The sequence below is a fragment of the Mesoplodon bidens genome (assembly GCF_964165515.1).
Source record: "Mesoplodon bidens genome assembly, chromosome: 7".
NCBI lineage: Eukaryota > Metazoa > Chordata > Mammalia > Artiodactyla > Ziphiidae > Mesoplodon > Mesoplodon bidens.
This window is the reverse complement of record NC_138164.1, coordinates 4165593-4186653: the sequence shown is the minus strand read 5'-3', so window position 1 is coordinate 4186653 and position 21061 is coordinate 4165593. Positions and strand designations below refer to the sequence as shown.

Sequence of the window (21061 nt, the reverse complement as noted above, 5' to 3'; positions counted from 1 at the left end):
ACCTGTTCTTTAGGAGAACACCCAGTCTTAGTTTCCTGGGCGTTTTGTTATTAGAACTGATGTAGGCAGAAATAGAAGTAAGAGGCTAGGAATGTTGTCCATGTGAAGCCAGAGGTGGTGGGGAGTAGCTGTGTGTGTTTGAGGTCACGCATGGGAGTTCTCTTCCCGTTTCCCCCGTAGGGTGCTGTAGCCCTGCACCAGAAGTTAAGGGATTGAGGTCAGGAAGGAGTGAGGAAGTCCTGGGCTTTGCGGTTGTAACAGAGTGTTGAGCTCTTGTGGCTGCTGGCCTGGAGCTGAAACGTCCAGTTGGCTTTGGAAGATGAGGTGCACATCAGCTTATATGCATTAGAGACTGCTCCTGTCTGCACGTGTCTGTGTGACCGTCACGGTAACCTGCAGTCAGGGTTGTTATCACCTTGAATCATGATCAGATTTGCTTCTGACAAAGCTTCTCTTTTCCAGTGGGCGAGTTTGTAAGTGATGTTCTGCTAGTTCCAGAGAAGTGCCAGTTTTTCCACAAGGAGCGGATGGAAGTGTGCGAGAATCACCAGCACTGGCACACTGTGGTCAAAGAGGTAAAGGAGTGGATGGAAAAAGTCGAGGGTTGTTTTTTAGGAAAGTAGTATTTTTTCTTGACACCTTACCATAATTTTAAATTAATTTTCTCTCTCTTTATCTCATCAAAGTTTACAATTACTTGTATCTTTTAAATTAAAACTATTTGGGAGAAGAACAGATATTTTTGTAAGGCAAGTACAGTATTAACAGTTCAGCCCCTGAAGTCAAGGACATGAAAAAGGTCATTAAGTAAGGATTCTGTCGGCAGGGCCCCCAGCAAGGCCACCCAAACCCTAAGGCATGTGTGGGAATAGCCAGTTATAGAAAATCTGTGTCTGGACAAGCATGCTGACAGGTTTAGATATCATTTCATTCTGCCCGTGGGGAGAATGACCCTTTCTTAGCTTGTCCTCTGAGTTAAGTTGGTTTTCCAGCCAGTTGCCTTTCTTTTGTCTAGTTCTGAAGTAATTCTGAATTCCTCACCAATTAGGAGTGTGTGTTACCGTTGACCACCATTAACCAGAGTCGATAATTACTAAAAGAAACCTTCTTTCCTTAATTTTATTCCAACTTTGGGCTTTCATTGGTTTTAGCCCAGATGATGTTTCCCCATTGCAAATTAAGCAAAATTTGTAACTCTTAAAATAGTAGGGTCGCAACTTTTTGGCCAAAAATTTATGTGTCCGTGAGAAAGGGTAACGTTGTGATTTGTAAGGGTTTCTTTTGGATAAAGCTAGGGATCGGGGGTCTTTGACCACACTTGCTGTGTTCTGATGTTGGTCTGTGGGTTTCCCTCAGGCCTGCCTGACTCAGGGAATGACCTTGTACAGCTATGGCATGCTGCTCCCCTGTGGGGTGGACCAGTTCCACGGCACCGAGTATGTGTGCTGCCCTCAGACAAAGATTGTTGAATCTGCTGTGTCAAAAGAAGAGGAGGATGAAGAGGAGGATGAAGAGGAGGATGAAGAGGAGGATGAAGAGGAGGACTACGATATTTATAAAAGGTAACCTCCTGTCCGGAGCCTGCGGATGGCCCTGGCTGCCGGTCCCTGGCTTCCGGGTGAAGCGGGCATTGCCCGTTCCTGCCAGAGCTGGGCCAGCACATCTCACTTGGGCCGTGGCTGAGCCCAGGCACGCCAGTGGCCTTCAGCTGCGTGTCATCCCGGCCACGTGCCTTTCTGCAGGTTAGCCCAGTCCCTGCTGCCTGGCGGTCCCCTTCTGCCGAGGTGGCCGGGCTGAGGGCTTTAGCGGCACAGCTCGCCATGGGCTGAGCTTATTTCCTGCCTCTGTCTTTGTGTTTCAGAACAGGGAAGGGACTCATTGTTGTGCTCTGTGCATAGCAACTGGTATTAACCTTCCTTTTTTATTGTGACCTTTAGTGAATTTCCTACCGAAGCAGATTTGGAAGACTTCACAGAAGCAGCTGTGGACGAGGATGAGGAGGAAGTGGTGGAAGATCGCAATTACTACTACAACACCTTCAAGGGAGACGACCGCAACGAGGAGAGCCCGACCGAGCCCAGCAGCGATGGGACCGCTGCAGAGAAGGAGGTCTCGCACGGCGTCAGAGGTAACCCCACGGAGAGCCGCCGCGGCTGTAAAATCCACCTGGCAGTTATTTACTTAGAATTTGTTAATATTCTTTAATTTGCCTAGAGACTGCTTTCCTCACAGGTAAGTCACAGGAGGGTGGCTTCATGCCCCGAAGGTGAGGTCAGCTCTGGGCACTGCAGGGTCTGGCAGTTGACAGATTTTAATCAGGAAACTAAGCTTTGCATTGTAAGGACTTAACTAGAGAATCAGAGAGACCACTGTGGTCTGCCCTCGGGCAGGATTCTTCCACATTCAGCCGGAAATGTTCTCTCCTGAGGGGGATCCCCTTCCTCAGTAACTGCTAAAGCCCCGACCTTGCGGAGTGGAAGTCACTGCCTTGGTTCCTTTCCTGAGTGTGTTCCCATCTGTAGGCTGAGCTGTTTGTCCATCAGAAAGAGGTTTGCAGCTGGGAGGGTGGAATTTGATGACCTACTGGTAAGGGATCAGGGCCAGCAGAGTTTTCATTTCACCATTAAAAAAAAAAAAAAGTTGGGACAGTTCTAGACCATTTTATGTGCAGCCTCCTGCTGATAGTATATTCGAAACCAGTTAAGATCTGAAGAATTATTCAGGGTTCAACCAGGAGCAGGTGACTTAATGAGTCTAGAAGTTTGTGATTCACCCTGGAGAGCATAAAACGTACACTCGTCCTTTCCAGGGGCCTAAGTAGTGTTTACGATGGTTACCGCCACTGAAACAGCCTCTGCACCTGCACTGTCTCCTTCTGCCCTTGACACCCCCAGGATGGCCAAGCCAGGCAGCTGTCCCCACTTCACAGATTAGAAACGTGAGGCTCCTCTGTGTCAGCCCTGCCCCGCTCTAGACTCTGGACAGTGCAGAAAGCACCAGTCCATATTCTCAGGGCCTAAGGGTCTCTCTTGCATCAGGAAGGAAAACGACCACACCCTCAGGGTTGGCTGGCAGGAGTTGGCAACTTTGTTGGCCTGGGCGCCAGGTGCTGCCCCATCTTGGCCTTCGCTGACGTTAAGCGTCGCCTGGTCCTTCTCCCCTTGCTGGCCTGTAGCTTTGTGAACCTCTGGAGCTGCTGCCCGGACCCTGCTGACATTCTGACCGTTTCCACACAGCTGTCTGCTCCCAGGAGGCGCTGACGGGGCCCTGCCGGGCCGTGATGCCCCGGTGGTACTTCGACCTCTCCAAGGGGAAGTGCGTGCGCTTTATATATGGCGGCTGCGGCGGCAACAGGAACAATTTTGAGTCTGAGGAGTATTGTATGGCTGTGTGTAAAGTGATGAGTAAGTCCCGCCGCCCTGGCTGTGCAGCTCCATCCCGTCCAGCGTTCTGTCCCCTGGTGTCCTCGTGACCGCATCTGTGTGGTGCTCCCTGCCCACTCGGTGTTCGCTGTTGGTCGTCTGCTCTTCTCTCTGTGCTTTCTAGATCTAGCTTTGCTTTCCTGTCGGCAGTTGTCAGCTCAGTTTTCCGTGTTCTGTGCTCGCCGTGGGCCCGTGGAGGTGGTGGTGGTGGTGGTGGAGGAGGTGATGGTGGTGGAGGAGGTGATGGTGGTGGAGGTGATGGTGATGGTGGTGGTGGAGGTGATGATGGTGGAGGAGGTGATGGTGGAGGTGATGGTGGAGGTGGTGGTGGTGATGGTGGAGGTGGTGGTGGTGATGGAGGTGGTGACAGCGGTGATAATGGCAGCAGTGATGGCGGAGGAGGTGGCGCTCCCTCCCTGCCACAGGGGAGAGCCCGGGGCCTGCCCTTGCTCCTCCGGAGCCTCCGTGTTGGTTGGGTTGGGAAGGCGGCCCTGCCCTCCTCTGTCCGAGGCAGAAACGCACGAAGGACAAGCAGACGGGCCGTGAGTTCTGCACATCTTGTGTCCAGGCTTTTATCTCTCAGTCTTGTCTTGAGCGACCCTGTGCCGAGCCCCCATGATGCACACTAGCTAAGAGGGTCACCCGCTCTCCAAAGAGGTGACAATAAGGACACTTCAGGGAGCCGAGAACATTGAACATCTGCTATATGCACTCCAGGGAGCGTGCTCTGCAGCCAAGTGGTAGTGACTCCGTTTCCCCAGTATTCTGGCAGCACTGGATCAGGCCGAGCTTCAGGAGTTTTAGTTTACGTGTTCTTTGGTCACAAAGAAATTCAGCGTTCAGTTGAGTCAGGTTTACTTCGATGTCGGTAGGTTGCCTTTCTTCATGGTTCCCCCGTTTCCTGTTTAAGACCCTCTTTCTTGTCTGGAGCACTTCTGACCCGTGTGTAGGAAAACCCTCTGGCTAGGCAGACCCTTCTTCATCCTGATTCTGGAATTCATTAGAATAATGAGCTGTGCTGCCATTCCTGGTATTTGCTCTAAAGATTTTTGGCTGTAGCTTCTGACGGTTTTTCGTTCATATACCATCTTGTTTCCTCTTTCCTTGCCCAACCAAAAGACTTTTTAAATCCTAATATGATATGGTTTACTTTTAGTGCTTCCACTCCAGCTGCTGCTTTGTGAACTTTTTATTTGAAATGATTGAAAAGATGAGAAAACAAATGAGCCCTTAGGGAACGTTGGTGGCAGAAACTTTTTTATTTAGGAAAGATGGAGACAGAAATTATTGTGATACTTCCTGCTTTGTAAAACTTCTTAAACTAAGGGGCAACAAAACGCTGTTTGGGGTCAAGGCCTGAGGAATCTGGGTCCTTAAAGATCTCGCTGAATATGGAGGTGCAGTCTTTACCCAGAGGATCAGGTGGACGGTGTCGTAAGACACTGGGGACTGGCAGATTGCTGGAGCGTGAACAGTTGCGAAGCCTGCAAGGTCATGCTTCCTGACAGGTCATGTGCTTGGGGCCCGGCTGGAGGCCTTCGGAGCCTAGAAGCGTCACTGCTCCTGTGGGAAAGTTTGCTTCCCTCCTTGAAGGGGACTGAGGCCTGCGCATTTCCGGCTTCCTGAGCTGGTGGCTTGCACACAGAGGGATGTGGTTCGAGGTTCGAGCCCATTGTGTCTTCAGAACCAAACCTCCAGACCTGCTGCCCCTTTGCCCTCGTGTTCTGGCGGGGGTGGGGGTGGGGTGGGGTGGGGCGGAGGCAGCTTGCGCTTGTATTACCTTCATCCGGCCTGGGGATATGAACCAAAGGCTCTGTCTCCAACACGTAAGCCTTTAAGCTGCGGACACGCGCTGCCAATGACGACGTGTTTGTTGGCACCAGTGGACTTCAGTGCTTCAAAATTCTCCTGGCTGAGCTTTTGGGTATTGTGGGGAATGTGGTTTCTGAAGCTAGCTGTACATATTCTGATTTAGTTATAGTCTGAAAATTGGCTGTTGAGATCCTATTTAAATAAATGTAGGAGGCAGATGTTCTTGACAAGACTTAAGCCATAGTTTCTAGGGTTAAAACTCGGTAAAAGAGGGTGAATGAAGACACCCCGATGTAAGGACTGCGGAGTGGCTGACTTACTTGTGGTCACACTCATCAGTTACACAGCTGGTCTCATGTTGTGTTAAAATTATGCAGTTCTGGAAACGGGGAGAATTTGTTTTTGAATTAAAATTCGTTGAACTTGGCCTTGGCTCTCAAGTGTGTCCCGATGGAGCAAGCTGTGTGAGCAGGTTGCCTGACATTCCTCCTTGGCCTGGGAAGTCCCCAGTGAGTTGGGGTAATGAGAGTTTCCACAGGTATTTCTTAAGAGGTAGACCTGTCATCTCAACCCTTCCTGGGTTAGGATAAGCTCCTTTGTGCAGATGCACGTCTGCCTGGGGCTGGTTGGAACTCAGGAACTTAGACTAGTGCGGAGTGTTTGTTCCCTGGGTGGTGGCCTGGTGGGGCCAATGAGTGCCACGGATAGAAAAGCCCAAAGCATCTTCCCATTCATGGTAAGCCCTTGTCCAATACATTGCCCCTGCTGTGGGGCTGGGGCTGAAAGACCTCCAGTGGAACTGAAAACTAAGCAGCTGGAGCTGAAGCGTTTGGACTTTCTCTGCCCAGTCTGTGTGCAAAGAACATTCAGTTGAATCAGTTGCCCAAAGTGAGTTGTGACCTAAAAATAGCCAGAGAAAAAGAGGAGACCTGAGCCCTGCAGTGCCTTTGCACGTCTGACTTCAGCCCTGTCTCTGGTCAGATGCTCTCAATAGGGTAGTTCTTGTTTAGGTTTTAAGGTTTCAAGAACTGAGGGAAGGTATAGAAGTGGTTTCCTTTTCTGCCCCTGAAGTCCTAAATAGATGCCTCACTGGTCCTGAAGGTACGGGGGGAGTGCGGACAGGCCTGGTGGCTGGATATTGGGTAAGGAAGATGGAGTGGAGTCCCAGCAGATGGGCGCACCCTGCCCTTGAGTGCGGTGCTGGACACGCCGGTCCCGTGTGCAGGCCCAGCCAGGCTTTGTTCCCTGAGCATCGTGCGACTTCAGCGTGGGGCTGACCCCTGGAGAGAACCCTCTGGTCACTTTGTTTCAGTTCCCCCAACTCCACTGCCAACCAATGATGTCGACGTGTATTTCGAGACCTCTGCAGATGACAATGAGCACGCGCGCTTCCAGAAGGCCAAGGAGCAGCTGGAAATCCGGCACCGAAACCGGATGGACAGGGTAAACCTCGGGCTCCCTTATCTTCGTGCTGTCAGGCATCAGCTAACTTGGGGCTCGTGGTTGCAGCAAAGGGGCGCCACCTCCCCAGGTTGTTGCGCTAACCGGGTTAGGACAGGTGAGGTGTGAGAGTGCAAGCAGGTCTGCCTTCTGGGCGGAGCTAGTGTCCCCCCCCCCCCCCCCCCCCGCCATCTCCATGATGATGGAATTATCCTCTGTGCGCTTATCTGTCCCAGACTCTGCCGAGGAGCACTTCCTGTAAACATCATGTTCTGCTTTTTCTTTGCCGTGAACTAGCTTTTAAAATTTTTTTATTTTGAAGAAGGAAACTTTATATCAATACTGTAAGTAGAAAGCTAGTATCATTTACCATTAGAACAAGGTAACTAGAAAAATATATTGGATCAAAGCGAACAGTGTTAAAACATTCCAGCTAGCTACTGTTGCCTGCGTAGTTTCAGGGATGCTTTCTTTTCCTTCAAGGAGTTATAAGTGCCAGAGCACCAGAGGGCAACTTTCTCCTAGACTTACTTGGAAAGGTTGGAAAAAAAATTGAAAAGGGAATTTTTTGCTAGGTCTGGGTACCACCTGAAATCCCACACGTCCCCTGTGGTGGGCTTGTATGCTGGGAAATGCTTGCTTCTCTGTTTTATCCACATCAGTTCTGAGAAGCAGGTAGAAGAGCTGGTGCCCTGCATCTTCTGAAGCAGCAGTTCTGGGACAAACCCTGAGCTCATGAGTTTGTGGGATGTGATTTCCGTGTGCGCTTTTCCACATTACATTCAGGGCTTGGCAGTGTTTTTAGAAAATGGGGGAATTGTTTCAGAGATGATTCTGGTTATAGTGGCTTTGACCTTTGTTCCAGGTGAAGAAGGAGTGGGAAGAGGCTGAACTTCAAGCCAAGAACCTCCCCAAAGCAGAGAGGCAGACTCTCATTCAGGTGAGACGTGTCCTCCAGAGAGGGGCTCCCAGGCTGACCCTTTGGAGTACGGCCGGAGCCAGAGTCCCCACAAGTTAGAGTTTGACACCCCCTTTTGGTTGAGCGCTTATGTTACGAGGACATTTTCACTGGCCTGCTTTGTTTTTCACCTACCAACTGGCGTTCTCTAGAATTGCTCACCTACGGTGGAGGGAAACCAGAGCTCGGAGGAGAGCACACCTCACTCGTGCCTGGAAGTGACCTTAGCTCGGCTGTGTTTATTCTGCTTTCCTGGCAGAAGTCCTCGGGCATCTTCCTTCGTAGGCTGTGCCTTGTTTTCCGGCAGTACTGCAATACCGAATGCTTTTTTTTCTTTTTTCTTTTTTTCTCTTTTGGCAGACTTACTGAAAAGTCAAAAGGCAGAAAATAAATCTCTATCAGTTTCTCTTTAACTTTGGATTCAAGAATGTAATCAGACTCACAGCAGCTGCCTCCCTTTGACTAGAGGAGGTTGTTGACAGGAATTTACAGGACGATTTGGGATTCATAAAGCTAGTTACATCTTAAGTCAGCTTGTGTTTATGTTTAGCTGAAATCTCTCTTCTCATGATGTTGATATTTTATCGGCTCACCTTTGCTTTTTTATCAGTAACTTAGAAAATCCGCGAATGTTAATTTCCACACAGCCAGTGCACCCTGTGCAGGGAGCTTTAGCTCAGCAGCCTTAAACCTGCCTGCAGACCTGGCCAGGCACCCCGCAGGGAGCTCGCCCTTCAGGACTTGGTGTGAATGGCTCGGTCTCACCTGCCACAGGACAGGACTGTGGTTTGGGGGCACCTTGCTGCAGTGGGGGAAGGACGGCCTTCCTTTCCTCGCGGTGCACACAGAGAGGCCAGGCCTGGGCTTGCGTGCTAGGGATTTCGGTTAGGGAGGTGCTGAGGAGCCCGTCCCATGCCCAGACATACATGCTCTCGTTAGATGGGGAAGTACAGTCGGCCCTTGAACCACAGTGGTTTGAATTGCGTGGGTCCCCTTACACGCAGATTGTTTTCAATGGTAAAGGCCACAGCACCGCACATGGGCGGTTGTCTGAATCCGTGGATGCGGAAACACGTGTACAGAGGCCCGACTGTAAGTTACACTGGGATCTTGGACCGCGGAGAGGATCGGTGCCCTTAACCCCTGCGATGTTCAAGGGTCACCTGTAAGTGTCCAGACGGAAGTCAGAGGAGGTGTTCTACGACCTCACCCAGCTCCTCACCCCGCTCCACACGACTCTGTGCCGCTTGCAGGGGCGCTGGGCGCGGAGAGGCACAGAGTGGGGTCTGACGCCGTGTGCGTTAGATGCCCGCAGGTGCGTGAACTCGATGTGGTTCCTGCTTTATGGTTTAGCATTTCCAAGCCATGGTGAAGGCGCTGGAGAAGGAGGCAGCCAGCGAGAAGCAGCAGCTGGTGGAGACGCACCTGGCGCGGGTGGAGGCCATGCTCAACGACCGCCGCCGGGTGGCGCTGGAGAACTACCTGGCGGCCCTGCAGTCCGACCCTCCGCGGGTGAGAATCGCTGAAGCAGCGAGTGTAGAACCGGTGCGAGCTCACATCGCGCTTGAGGGCCCGTGGGCCGCCTGTGGTGTAGACACGGCTTCCGCTGGAAAAGCAGAACCTCGGGGTGTTGGTTGGTAGTTCCCCAGTTATTGCATTTTTATAGTAGCCTTACTTTCAAAGAATAAAAACATGTCTTCCATGGACAAAGGCTTTTGAACCACTTCTATTCTAAATAAGTTAATTTATATCACAGCTCTTATCTGTCAGTGGTGTCAAACTTTATCCCTTAGCTCTAACTTGCCTTGCTCTGGGGGATGGAGAGGATCGAAAAGGAGGGTATTTGTAGCCTCCTTAAGCAAGTAAAGTCTTCTGGGTGACACAGGTCACCCTGTGCTTGTAGTTAGGGTGGCAGGCGCCGAGCTCAGGAAAGGGGGCAGACAGATGGGAGGAGGATGGTGGGCTAGAGGTTTTGGAAAATGCTGTCTGTTGAGGAGGCACTATAACTGTGGAACTTAGCTTTTGCTACTTAGAAGGGTAGCTTCTTGTTCCTTGGTAACCGAAAGCTCTTAAAGGTACAGCTTTCATTCCTGGGCCTCGCTGAGGCTGACTTTCTTAGTGAGTTTTTAAAGCTTCGTTTTCCTGCCTGTTTTCAGTTCCCTAGTCTCTGGACGTGAAAACCACTGTTCTCTCTTGTAGCCCCATCGCATTCTCCAAGCCTTGCGGCGCTACGTCCGCGCTGAGAACAAAGATCGCCTCCACACCATCCGTCATTACCAGCATGTGCTGGCTGTCGACCCTGAAAAGGCGGCCCAGATGAAGTCCCAGGTACACCAGACAGAGAGGAGAGACCACTCTGAACGGTGGTCAGGCAGCACAGGTGGTCGTGCTTGTTGTTGTTAGTCCTCGGGAAATCATTTTGGATTTCCAAAGACAGTAGGTACAAGAGTTGGTTTTTGCAAAGGTACTATTTAAAAAATATCTTTTCCATACTTTTTAATATTAAGTATGTCCTACTTAAACTGTTCTTGAAGGTTTAGGAATGCATGATTATATTGAAGAAATCATTTTTATATCAGTTTATTTCTGGCTGAGGGTCCCACCAGAATTAATATTTGAAATCTCTTTCTAGGCAGATACATCAAGCACATCTTAAAAATTGGTCTCTTTTGTACAGTATAGTTTTTGTGTTTAGACACTTTACGTCCCTGGGTTTTGTCCCCTGCTGCGTCCTACTGGTCTTTGCAGTCATCTATAGAGGTTTGTTTCTGGACCTACTTTTCTAATTTTTGTTTTGACCATGTATTAACTTGAGTTTTACTGTCTTGTATTCGTAGAAATGAACTTGCCTGTTAGTTTTCCTAGAGGGCCTTGTGATGCCATAACTGATCTGACTCTATTTCCTCCCGTATTTTAAACCCAGCCCTGTGCTGCTTGTGGGGACCCAGCGTGCACAGGCTGGGAACCTGTCCCCTCCTGCCTCCTGTTGCCCCTGTGGTGTGATTTTAGGGGAACTTCGCAGAAGCCCTGGGAGGGCTCCCCTACGGCCCCATCTGCTGCCGAGTTCTGCTCCAGCATCTCACCACACATAGTTGAATCCTGTGTGCCCTTGAGCAGCTCACAGTTGTGTGGCATTAATTATGTTAACTGTGGAGATGGAGAAGAATTGTCCTTAATAATACAGAGCCCACATTAGCAGCTGGGTGTTCAGGGAATGAAAGAACTCAGTGTCCTAAAGCGTGGGAAGGGCATGGGTCTGGGGACCCCCGGGGGCCTCTGCTGGGGGCCTGGAGCTAAGGCTCTGTTGGAAGCTGGATGGAGTAGAAGAGAAGGAGGAGAGGCCGGGAAGCTCAGGTGGGAAAAGCTTCCATCCTGACGGGGGTTCGAAGTTTTCAGGTCTACCCGACTTTTTTTTTTTTAAAACGTAGGTCTTCCCTGGCGGTCCAGTGATTAAGACTCCACACTTCAGTGCAGGAGGCACAGGTTCAATACTGGTCGAGGAACTGAGATCCCACAGGCCGCATGGCACGGCCATAAAAATAAATAAATAAAGTTAAAATTAAAAAATGTAATCTTTTTTCAATTTTTTTTTTTTTGTAGAAAATCTAGACTATTATGTAGTATTTTATAGAAAAACAGCCTGTTTTGTATGGTGAGAAGAGAAGGAAAGGTGAGCCCTCGGTCAGTGTGTTCAATTAACCTGTGAGCCAGGATCAGGGTACCACCTGAGTGCCCTGGGAGGCGGAGCCTCTTTACCACACGTGATGTTTACTGTCTGCTCGGAGCCCGTCATGCTGGGGCAGCTCGGCGGCTGGATTACACCAGCCTTTGGCCTGTTCCCTGCCCTGTTATGTAAACTCTAGAAAATACGTTGAGCCTCTTAGAACGTGTGCACGCGGTTTGAGGCGTGAGTGATATGCTGCTGCTTCCCGCCCCACGCCGCAGCTCCAGGCGGCCCTCCAAAGACCCTGGCGCCCAGCACCCCACCCTGTGGTCTAGTCCTCGTGGGTGTAGGAACCGTCCTCTGCCAGGCTCCTTCATTCCTCTGACATGTGGCAGTGTCCCCACTGCTGAGACTGGGGGGCTCACCGTTGCGTTTCCACTTGCATTTTTGTCTCCAAAGCACTCACTCTGGTGCCTTCCCATCAGTTTACTTGATTGAAAGCATGGCAAGTATAAAATGAAACTGCTTTCACCTTTGCTTTAACAGGTCAGCGAGACATCAATCTACAGTAAAAGCGTCTTTCCATTTAACTTTTTCATTTTGACCCTTCATGTTAATGGCTTCAAGCCCACATAATCAATCCATTGGCTCAGAGCGCCCTCTTTAGGAAGAGCTCGGTGGCTGCAGGTGTAGCCCGGTGGGATTAGCCTTCCTGAGGAGCTTCTGTGACGACGTACAGCCACGTGCTTCACAGTGTCATGGGGTGGATGTAGTCCAAATCTCCTTTCATTTCCACCCTGAAAGCCTCTCAAATTCAGTGACAAAAGAAATTTATTTTAATAAAATTCAGTGACCACTTTAATGACTTTTTTTCTTTTTTTTTTGGATGAACAACCTTGGAACTTCTGCATTCAGAAAAGGCAGTGAGCTATGTAAGACAGATGGTAGATATGCCTTCCTTATCACCCCATAAAAATCAGGTTTATTTATACTTCAGTGTGCAGTTTTGAAGGAAGAGCTAATTTAGTTAAATAGGAATAAACTAGTTCTGATGCTCTCACTGTGATAATCATTTCAAGCAACTGCTTTGCTAAGCAAAATCCATGAATGGTCCCACCCCTCAAATCTACTTTCTAACCAATGATTTCATTCCCTTGTTACCTCATCTTGTCTGACCAGTGGTAAAAATTGACCAACTCATTTCCTCTTTCACTCAGAAGGACCTTACTGAGTGTCTGGCATTGTACAAATTTGGGTTCTTTTTTTATAGTACAGTTAGCAAGTGCCTCCTGTGAAAACCAAATCAGTACTTGGCTAAGGAAGTTTTAAAAATTTTCCCTTAACTTGGAGCACTCTCTGGATAAATCCTTAGATCACCGAGAGGTAATACACACATTCTTGTACTACGGTGGCCAGTAGACACGGGGAGGATTCATACTGCCCCCCTGACCAGCTGCTTTACTGGACTCTGTAGAGAACATAGGTCTTTGCAGAAGAGTGTGGGTGTCAGGCTGGCCTGGCTGTTCTGGTGACAAGGCCTCTCCCCCATCCTGTGCTTGCAGGTGATGACACATCTCCACGTGATTGAAGAAAGAAGGAACCAGAGCCTTTCTCTGCTCTACAAAGTACCTTACGTGGCCCAAGAAATCCAAGAGGAAATTGGTGGGTGCTGACTGTTTGCATCAAGGTCAGGCGGGGCTTGTGCTCAGGAGTGATGGCGGTGCCAGAGGAGAGAAACAGGACAAGCGAGGCCACGAAGCCGGGCATTAGCGTGCCACGGGCTCAGAAGTCTGGGGCTCACGTGGCAGGACCAAGCCCTGGCTGGGAGCCACAGAGCCTTGAGTTTCATTGACCTTCACTCTGTTACCGGAAGAAAAATCTAGGGTGTGAATTTGCAAGGGACTGAGCGAGTGTCCCGTTACCCTTTCCCCCTTAATTGCTGGCGTATTTTAAGGCATCTGTTTATTCACATTCTCACTCCTCCTCCCTCTTCTGGTCTTTCTCTTCTTCATTTATCCAACGAACGTTTGTTGTGTCTACTGTGTGGCACAGAGTAAAATGTGCACCAGTAGACAGACCTCCTGGAGGTCACATTTTAGGAGGAGGGAACGGTCAGGAAAACGAGTGTCCGTGGGGATGGGTGCTGTGCCAGAGGTGAAACGGGGGTGGGACGGGGAGGGTGCCTGGTGGTCAGGCTCCCTTGGGGGGAACCTGAGGTCTGAATGATAAGGAGGCGCCCTCCACACAGCGACCCCAGGGGGGAAACACTGAGCACAGGAAGCGACCACTGCAGAGCCTGACGTTTGAATAGAGAGATTTTAGCAAAATCAAGGAGTTTGGATTTTATTCTAGGATAATTGAAAGCCCTTCGAGGGTTTTAAACCAGCAGGTGACTAGATCTGGAATTTTTTTTTTTTAAATGTGAACTTTAAAAAACAATTACTAGACTGCTATGTTGAGAGTTGATGAAAATTGGAAACCACCCAGGAAGCAGTTGTGAAAATCCAAGAGAGAGGGGATGGCTGAGTGCACAGAGATGGGAATGGAGGAGATGGAGATGTGAGTGGTTCTGAGGATGTGTTTCAGAGGAAGGGTGAGCAGGATGCGCTGACGGGCTGGATGGGGCAGGGGGTTGAGAGAAAGAAAAGCATTGGCTCAGCGCCAGTTTCCCTGTGAGCAGCTGAGTGGGTGGTGAGGCTACATTTTGCTCAGGTGCTGCATTCTCTTTACCTGTTAAAATAGAAATTGCCCTCGGACATTAAGTGGAGGTGTGAAGTAGGCTACCAGGTGGATGAGCCAGAGGTCGGGGATGCAGGTGCAAGATACAGGTTTGGGACTCACGATCCGTGGATGGTATTTAAAACTGTGCCGTAGGAGGAAACCACTTACCCAGAGGGAGTTGATCGAGGAGAGAGGGGGGCCCAGGATGCAGCCATGGGGTTCCCAGTGCCGAGGTTCTGCAGTCAGCAGAGTCAGGGGGCACACCCTCAGGAGAGAGGAGGGGGTCGTGCGTGGCCTGTGTCACGAGCTGGTGAGACGCCCCTTTAGGCAGAGCTCGCATCCCACCCATAATGACACGAATTAGCCCCATGCAGGCTATCCTGTGCCTAGAAACCAGATCCTTCTGAAAAGCTGGCTCCTGCGTGTCTGTCTTTGTCAGATGAGCTGCTTCAAGAACAGCGAGCAGACATGGACCAGTTCACCGCCTCCATCTCAGAGACCCCCGTGGACGTGCGGGTGAGCTCGGAGGAGAGCGACGAGGTCCTGCCGTTCCACCCGCTCCATCCCTTCCCGTCCCTGCCTGAGAACGAAGGTGCGTGTGCGGTAACAGCCCAGCTTGGCAGCGGGGGCCAGGGGGCGGGGAAGAATGCAGTTAGAAAATTGAAGTCAGATCTGGGACGGGCTTGTGCTAGGGAGACTGTGTTCCTGGTGCAGGTCGAGCAGGGGAGGGGCCGGGATTCACCGAGCACCTGCCGCGTGCAGGCACCGAGTGGGGAGCCTTCAGTAACGTCGGGAGGTTTGTGACGTTTCTCCCATTTTATGGACAGTTTGCCTAAAGCCCACTGTTTGTCCTGGCCCCATCAGCTGCCTCCAGTGTGTGAGGCCTTCCACATGGAAGCCCCTTTGCAGCTTAAATAGCACTTCCGTGTTCTAGACTGTCATTATCTTTTCCTAACAGTCTGGTGAGGTAGGTGACGGGGGCTGCAGAGGTGACCTGACCCACTCGAGCGCGAGGCGGACTGAGAAGCTGTCTCTCTGCCTCCTCCTGCGCAGGCGTGCTTTCTTCCATCCCCTGCCGGTTCTCGACGTCTGTGGGGATCTCCCAGAGCTCTGGGTCTGGGGGCTTTCCTGGTGGCGCAGTGGTTAAGAATCTGCCTGCCAATGCAGGGGACACAGGTTTGAGCCCTAGTCCGGGAGGATCCCACATGCCGCGGAGCAACTAAGCCCGTGCGCCACTACTACTGAGCCTGCGCTCTAGAGCCCGTGAGCCACAACTACTGAGCCCATGCACTGCAACTACTGAAGCCTGCGCACCTGGAGCCCGTGCTCTGCAACAAGAGAAGCCACCGCAATGAGAAGCCCGCGCACCGCAAAGAAGAGTAGCCCCTGCTCGCTGCAACTAGAGAAAGCCCGTGCGCAGCAACAAAGACCCAACGCAGCCAAAAAAAAAAAAAGCTGTGGGTCTGCACCAGAAATAAACAAGCTGCTGAGCCCAGGCCCTGAGAGCAGGGTGTGGAATCAGTTTCTATTTATTTGCCTGCTGCTGTTGTGGCTGATGGTGGTGATGATAAAAATAGTGGCCACCGCTGTAGAGTCCTCCTCATACGCCAGCCTCGGCTAAGCACTGTGCATGGATGCTCTCGTTTATATTGTAATCCTCAAAATAACCCTCTGAGGTAGGGACGGGGAGCGTTCCCCATTTGGGGATCCAAGGTTTAAAGAGGTTAAGTGTCTGCCCAGGGTCACGTAGCTCGTAGGTAGAGAGTAAGGGTTTGAGCCTGAGCTGATGTGGTCCTGAGTCCTGGGCACATCCAGTGGTGCTGCTACGGAGGCCCGAGGAAGGGGGCGTCCAGCTTGGCCTCCAGACCCGCACACAAGTGCCTTCCTTCTAAACCAGCTCGCTCAGAGGTACCGACTCAGTACAGTTGACCCTCTGGTCGTAAAAGGGAATCCGAGGAAGGAGCCAGATAAATGACGAGGTGCCAGCGTGCTCCCTAAGCTGCTCTTCCGGACCCCGCCCGTGGGGCTGCAGGGGGGCCCCGCCTCCTCAGCTTGCTGGGATGGGGGCGCGTCTTGCTCGGACATTTGTGAACTAGGACCTTGTCTCCTCAGAAAACCACAACCAGTGCTAACTTGTGTTTTTGTTACTTTCTAAGAAAGGTAACTTGGGGCTAAGCTAAATAATTTGGGACTCTCACAGAAGTTCCCCCAAAAGACCCAAGACCGCCTGCCGTCTCTCCCTTCCTCCCAGTCACGTGCTGTAGCTCTTACCGCCGTTTGCTTGTGGGGCAGCTCAGGCCCAGTTTGTAAGGAAGAGTATGCTTTTGTTCACGTTATAGGGAAAGTCAAGTCAAAGGTAGGAATTTTGAAAGAAGGGATTTTTTTCTTAATCTCCTCTTGTGCTGTTTTGTTTTTGTTGCTTTCCTTTCTGCTAGACACTCAGCCGGAAGTGTATCACCCAGTGAAAACAGGTTGGTTTTGTCAAAGATGTACCCCCTAAGACCTTCATTCCTTTCACTTGCCCGGAAGTTTCACGCTCCGTTCCATTCCACCACCTGATGTTTTCCGCCTCATGCCTTCAGACATGGCTGTGGGAGGACCAGAGGAGCCTGACTCCCGGCACCCAGAACCCAGTGTCCGTGGGTTTGCTTACCCGGTGGCCATCCTGAGCTGCCCTTCTGGATGTCCAGAGAGTGCAGAGGAATACAGAGTAACCAAAGTAGAGCCTTCATAAATCCTTTTAAGCTGGGTAGACCTTAAAAGTATATCCAGCTTAAACAGGTTGGTTGCAAATTACTAGGGTAAATAAAAACATGCTTATGGTCGGGTGGAGAGTCATTTTATTTTACCTCTTTTTCTCTGCTGCTCCCACATACATCTTTTCCCTTTCTTCTTAGCTGTCCTCTGCCTTTTGTCCATGCCCGAGTGTCTGTTTCCAGCTGTCTCATGTCCCCCGAGATGTAGCGCCCCTCAGAACATAGTAGAAGCTGATGGATGAAACAGGTTGAGACAAGTGAACTCTTGCTGTAACGGGTCTCCACTTTTCAGATGAAGTTAGCTGCGTGTGAGCACAGGCTGAAGGCTTGCACACTTGATCTTGTTTAACCACTGAACACACTGGAGGTAGAGTTATTAGCTCTCTTTGCCAGATAAGGCAGTTGGAGCAGCCTCAGAGTTCAGTCATGAGCTTAGGAACTGGAGGAACCAGAATCTGAACTCAGCTTCCTCCGTCTTCACAGACCGCGGTATAGCTGCCGCATTTCCGGGGCGGGGGGAGCGGGGGCCAGTCCAGCCTCCAGGGTCATCGTGAACAAGGGCACACGTTCTCGGACTGACCGGGCTGCCTCGTGCCGTGCCTGGCTGAGGGTTTGGCAGTGGTGTGTGTGCTGCTTCTCCGAACACAAGGTTGTGAGCTGGCTGCAGAAGTCACTCGTGTGCACGTGCTTTGTTTTATTCTACTTGGGTATGCCTCTCCATCGCTGTGTGGGCGTTCCTCTGGGCGGCACCTCTTGGATATGTTCAGGTGAAGTTGGATTTTCTGAAAGATTAACTTGTCCTTATGCTTCAACTGTTATTCGTTGGAATAGTTTAAACATTAACGTTTGGTCCGTTAAATTCCCTTGTTTATTCATTCTATAAAACCAAAGTGCTTTGGGTCGGTGTTAAAGAAACATGAGGGTTGTACCACCAAAAAAAGTGTTAGGAGAGTCCGAGCACTGGTAGTAGGACTTTAAATTGGTTGGTTCAGTGCCACATTATTTTTTAGATAGGATCCTGCCCTAGGACCTTTGAAATTCTAAGGAGGAGGAGAGAGAGAGAGATGGAAGGAGTGCAGAGCTCGAATTTATTAGGCTTGGTCCCGAGCATGCTGCTGAGAGAGAGCCCTCTTTCTCAAGTAGCTGAAACGCAGTGTTGCCGTTTCATTGACATTTTGGGACTGCAAAAGCCGGCCCTGGTTTAACTCACCCTAGAATCAAGTTGTGAAACTCTTCTTTAACATGAAAGCTCTGGAAAAAAGGCTGCCTCGTTTCTGGCTGCATTCTAATGAGTTAAGCGTTAGCTGGCCTGGGGGTTCAGCAGCTGCAGTGCGGTTACTAGCGGCTCTGGGTCCAGAACGAGTCTGGCCGTGAGCTGGAGAGCTTTGCTGCGGCTGGGTCTCTGGCGGCCTGGGACAGCGGTGCTTTGCGAATAAGTACTCGTGTCGGCATCTTACTCACTTACGGGTGGTCACCTTAGAATGCCGAGTATGCCGCCAGGTTGATCTATTTATAAAAGGTTCGAAGCACAGGCGTCTAGGTAGCACTGTATATAATATTATTAACGAGACACTGGTAGGAGAGCTAGAAGTCACGTGCTTTGGGACTAAAAATAGAGAAGATTGCACCTCCCTTTTCCTCTCCCTGGGTTTGTGCTGCGCCTTTAAACGCCGTCGTCAGGAGTGCCGCGCACAGGTGATGCAACATCTGACCGTGACAAGAGACTGTTGCCATTCTTGCTCTGTTTATGGAAAGGTACCGTCCACCCTGGTGTTCGAATTGCCCCCATGTAGGGAATGCTTCCTTCCTGTTCATTCTGTCATAACCACCGAGGATGTGGCTGTCTGATAAGCCCCGGGAGGGTGACATCCTAGTGAGAGACACAGAAGAAAATCAATAATTACAAACAGTGGCTCTAAGTACTATAACCTGGGAATGTCTCCCAAAAAGAGCCGCAGCTTGAAGAACAAATAGGAAGGATATAAGGTCAGGGAGGGTATTTCAGGCAGAAAGAACTGCCTGTGGCATAAAAGATGGTGCTTGAGGCAGGCACGCAGGTTCGCTGCTGCTGTGACATTTCTTCCACTCAGAGAAGTGTCAGAGGAGTGAGTTGAGGGGTCGTGGGTGCTTGGTAATATCACAGGGTGGGTCACGGGTTTTTTGATGCTGGAATGCCTTTGGATCCAGCTTCTATTTATAGTACGAAAAGTATCCTCTCCTGAAGGCTTGCAGAGTGAGCACAGCGCTCTCTCCTTCTCCACGACACCCATTGGTCCCGCGTCACTCACCCCTGTGGAGCACAGCGCATCCTCCCAAATGGGAGCAAGCAGCATATCGAGAACGGGGAGGGGGCATTTGGTGAGGGCTCCCTGGCCCTCAGGAGGGAGTTTGCTGCTTCTGTGAGGTTGGCGCGAGGTCAGCCTATCCCAGGAAACTCAGGTGCGCTCTGTCCACACAGGCTCTGCGCTGGGAGAGCAGGAAGGAAGACTGATCGGGGCCGAGGAGAAAGTGATTAACAGTAAGAAGAAAGTGGATGAAAACATGGTGAGCCGTTTCTCCCTGCTCTGTGGCCGTGTTAACTCTGAGAGTAATTGGAGTGCGTCGCATTGTCTTAGATGCTTCCCAGATGGACCTCCACGTGTCCGTTTCCATAGGCTGGCAGATGGGCAGGCTCTGACTGCTCCCACAGATGCGCTGTATTGTTTAGCGTCTGGGTGTGAATAAAGGATTATTTTTCAGCAGTAGCTCATCTCTTGCTATACCGTGGAAAATATATTTGCAACTAAAGGTATGAATAAAATATGAGGGGCCATTTCAAATGAGTAGAGATTTAATAACTTGAAAATGGAATAGAGTTGAATTTGGTTCTTACACTGCCTGAGGTTTATACCACCTATTAATTATTCATCTAGCATTTTTATCACTTACCTTCCTGGATTATCTTTAACTGAATTTGATATTTAAACGTGGCTGCTTGGTAATCTGTGCTGAAACATCTCCACAAGGGTTACCTAAAGGAAAACGCAGGTGACAACCCTTAAAAGACCAACTGCTGTACAGTAGTTTTGCACCCGCACCTGCTCCTTTGTTCAGGAGTTTGGCGAGCGGACTTAGGTGAATGGCGCAGAGCTGATGGGTTAGTGGGTGTCCATCAGGCGCCTGCTTCCCTCCACCAAATGGTAAATGGAGGGGACGAGAAGCAGTTACACACTAAAATTGCCCTCCCTCCCAGTTGGTGACATTCTCCCCCTCCCCCGCCCCCTGTTTCAGGTCATTGACGAGACCCTGGACGTGAAGGAAATGATTCTCAACGCCGAGAGAGTCGGAGGCCTCGAGGAGGGGCCGGTATGTGTCCCGCTCCAAAACCTGATGGCAGGTCCCACACCAGCCTTGGCCGTTTTCTCTCCCTCCTGGGAGCACCTTGCGCTATCTTAAGCTATCAAAGGTCCCTCGTCCCCCATGTCCCCTGTGCTTTTGGATAAGAAAGCTCAAGTTCGAATCTCCATGGGGATTGCAAAAGGTGGGGACTCCCCCGACCTGGACGACCACCTGGATGGCAGGGTCCAGGCGCCCCTTTGGGGTTTTGGAGGCGCGACCGAAGGCTCACGGCCTCCCCCGCTGCTTGTCGTCTCTCACACCTTGTCGCACGTCTGTTTCGTCACGTTAGGAATCCGTGGGGCCCCTGCGGGAGGACTTCAGTCTGAGCAGCAGCGCCCTCATCGGTCTGCTGGTCATTGCGGTGGCCATCGCCACGGTCATCGTCATCAGCCTGGTGATGCTGAGGAAGAGGCAGTATGGCACCATCAGCCATGGGATCGTGGAGGTGAGCCGTCGGGGGGCTGCAGAATTCGAGCGTCTTGACAGGCCACGCGTCAGTCAGAGGACTCTCTGGATCATTAGGTCACGTCTCGGAAGTCAGCCTCGGCTGAGTCAGGTTGATCCTGTCACGAGAGCCGTTGCCAACTCTTAACATTAATTTGGGCTTCGACCGTGAATGCGAGGAAAGCATAGGAGCATTTTGTGCTGCACAGGGTGAAAACTGTTTTCTCAGATTGTTTCCTTAGTGTTTCCTTTTTTTTCAGGTGCGTTATAGATGTTTGAGAATGAAGGACTGCTAATACTGTTTCTTTCTTTCTTTGTTATTAGTTTGCTCTTTTTTGACATGTTTTATAAGGAGAAAACCAGGTATATGGCAGTTCAGGCAACAATGGCAGCGTGAGTAAATTGATTCCTAAAAACATGAAATAGGAATAAACACTCTTCTTTTTCAATGGGGAGAAAAGCAACA

General features: G+C 50.6%; 1 protein-coding gene across 7 annotated transcripts in view; it reads left to right on the top strand.

Moving 5' to 3' along the window:
* Nucleotides 1-21061, top strand: part of APLP2 (amyloid beta precursor like protein 2) — a 70771-nt gene that overhangs the window by 47688 nt on the left and 2022 nt on the right. For 3 of the 7 annotated variants that reach the window (XM_081239017.1, XM_081239016.1, XM_081239015.1), the window contains exons 4-17: nucleotides 463-575; nucleotides 1357-1562; nucleotides 1938-2128; nucleotides 3237-3404; nucleotides 6547-6677; nucleotides 7540-7614; nucleotides 8986-9144; nucleotides 9832-9960; nucleotides 12859-12958; nucleotides 14457-14609; nucleotides 16453-16488; nucleotides 19232-19317; nucleotides 20044-20118; nucleotides 20441-20596. In XM_081239017.1, the coding sequence (XP_081095143.1) occupies nucleotides 463-575; nucleotides 1357-1562; nucleotides 1938-2128; nucleotides 3237-3404; nucleotides 6547-6677; nucleotides 7540-7614; nucleotides 8986-9144; nucleotides 9832-9960; nucleotides 12859-12958; nucleotides 14457-14609; nucleotides 16453-16488; nucleotides 19232-19317; nucleotides 20044-20118; nucleotides 20441-20596 (1778 nt within the window). Of the gene's footprint in view, nucleotides 1-462; nucleotides 576-1356; nucleotides 1563-1937; nucleotides 2129-3236; nucleotides 3405-6546; nucleotides 6678-7539; nucleotides 7615-8985; nucleotides 9145-9831; nucleotides 9961-12858; nucleotides 12959-14456; nucleotides 14610-16452; nucleotides 16489-16599; nucleotides 16845-19231; nucleotides 19318-20043; nucleotides 20119-20440; nucleotides 20597-21061 lie in introns of those variants that run through there. The other 4 variants (XM_081239019.1, XM_081239018.1, XM_081239020.1 and 1 more) reach the window with 4 other exon arrangements.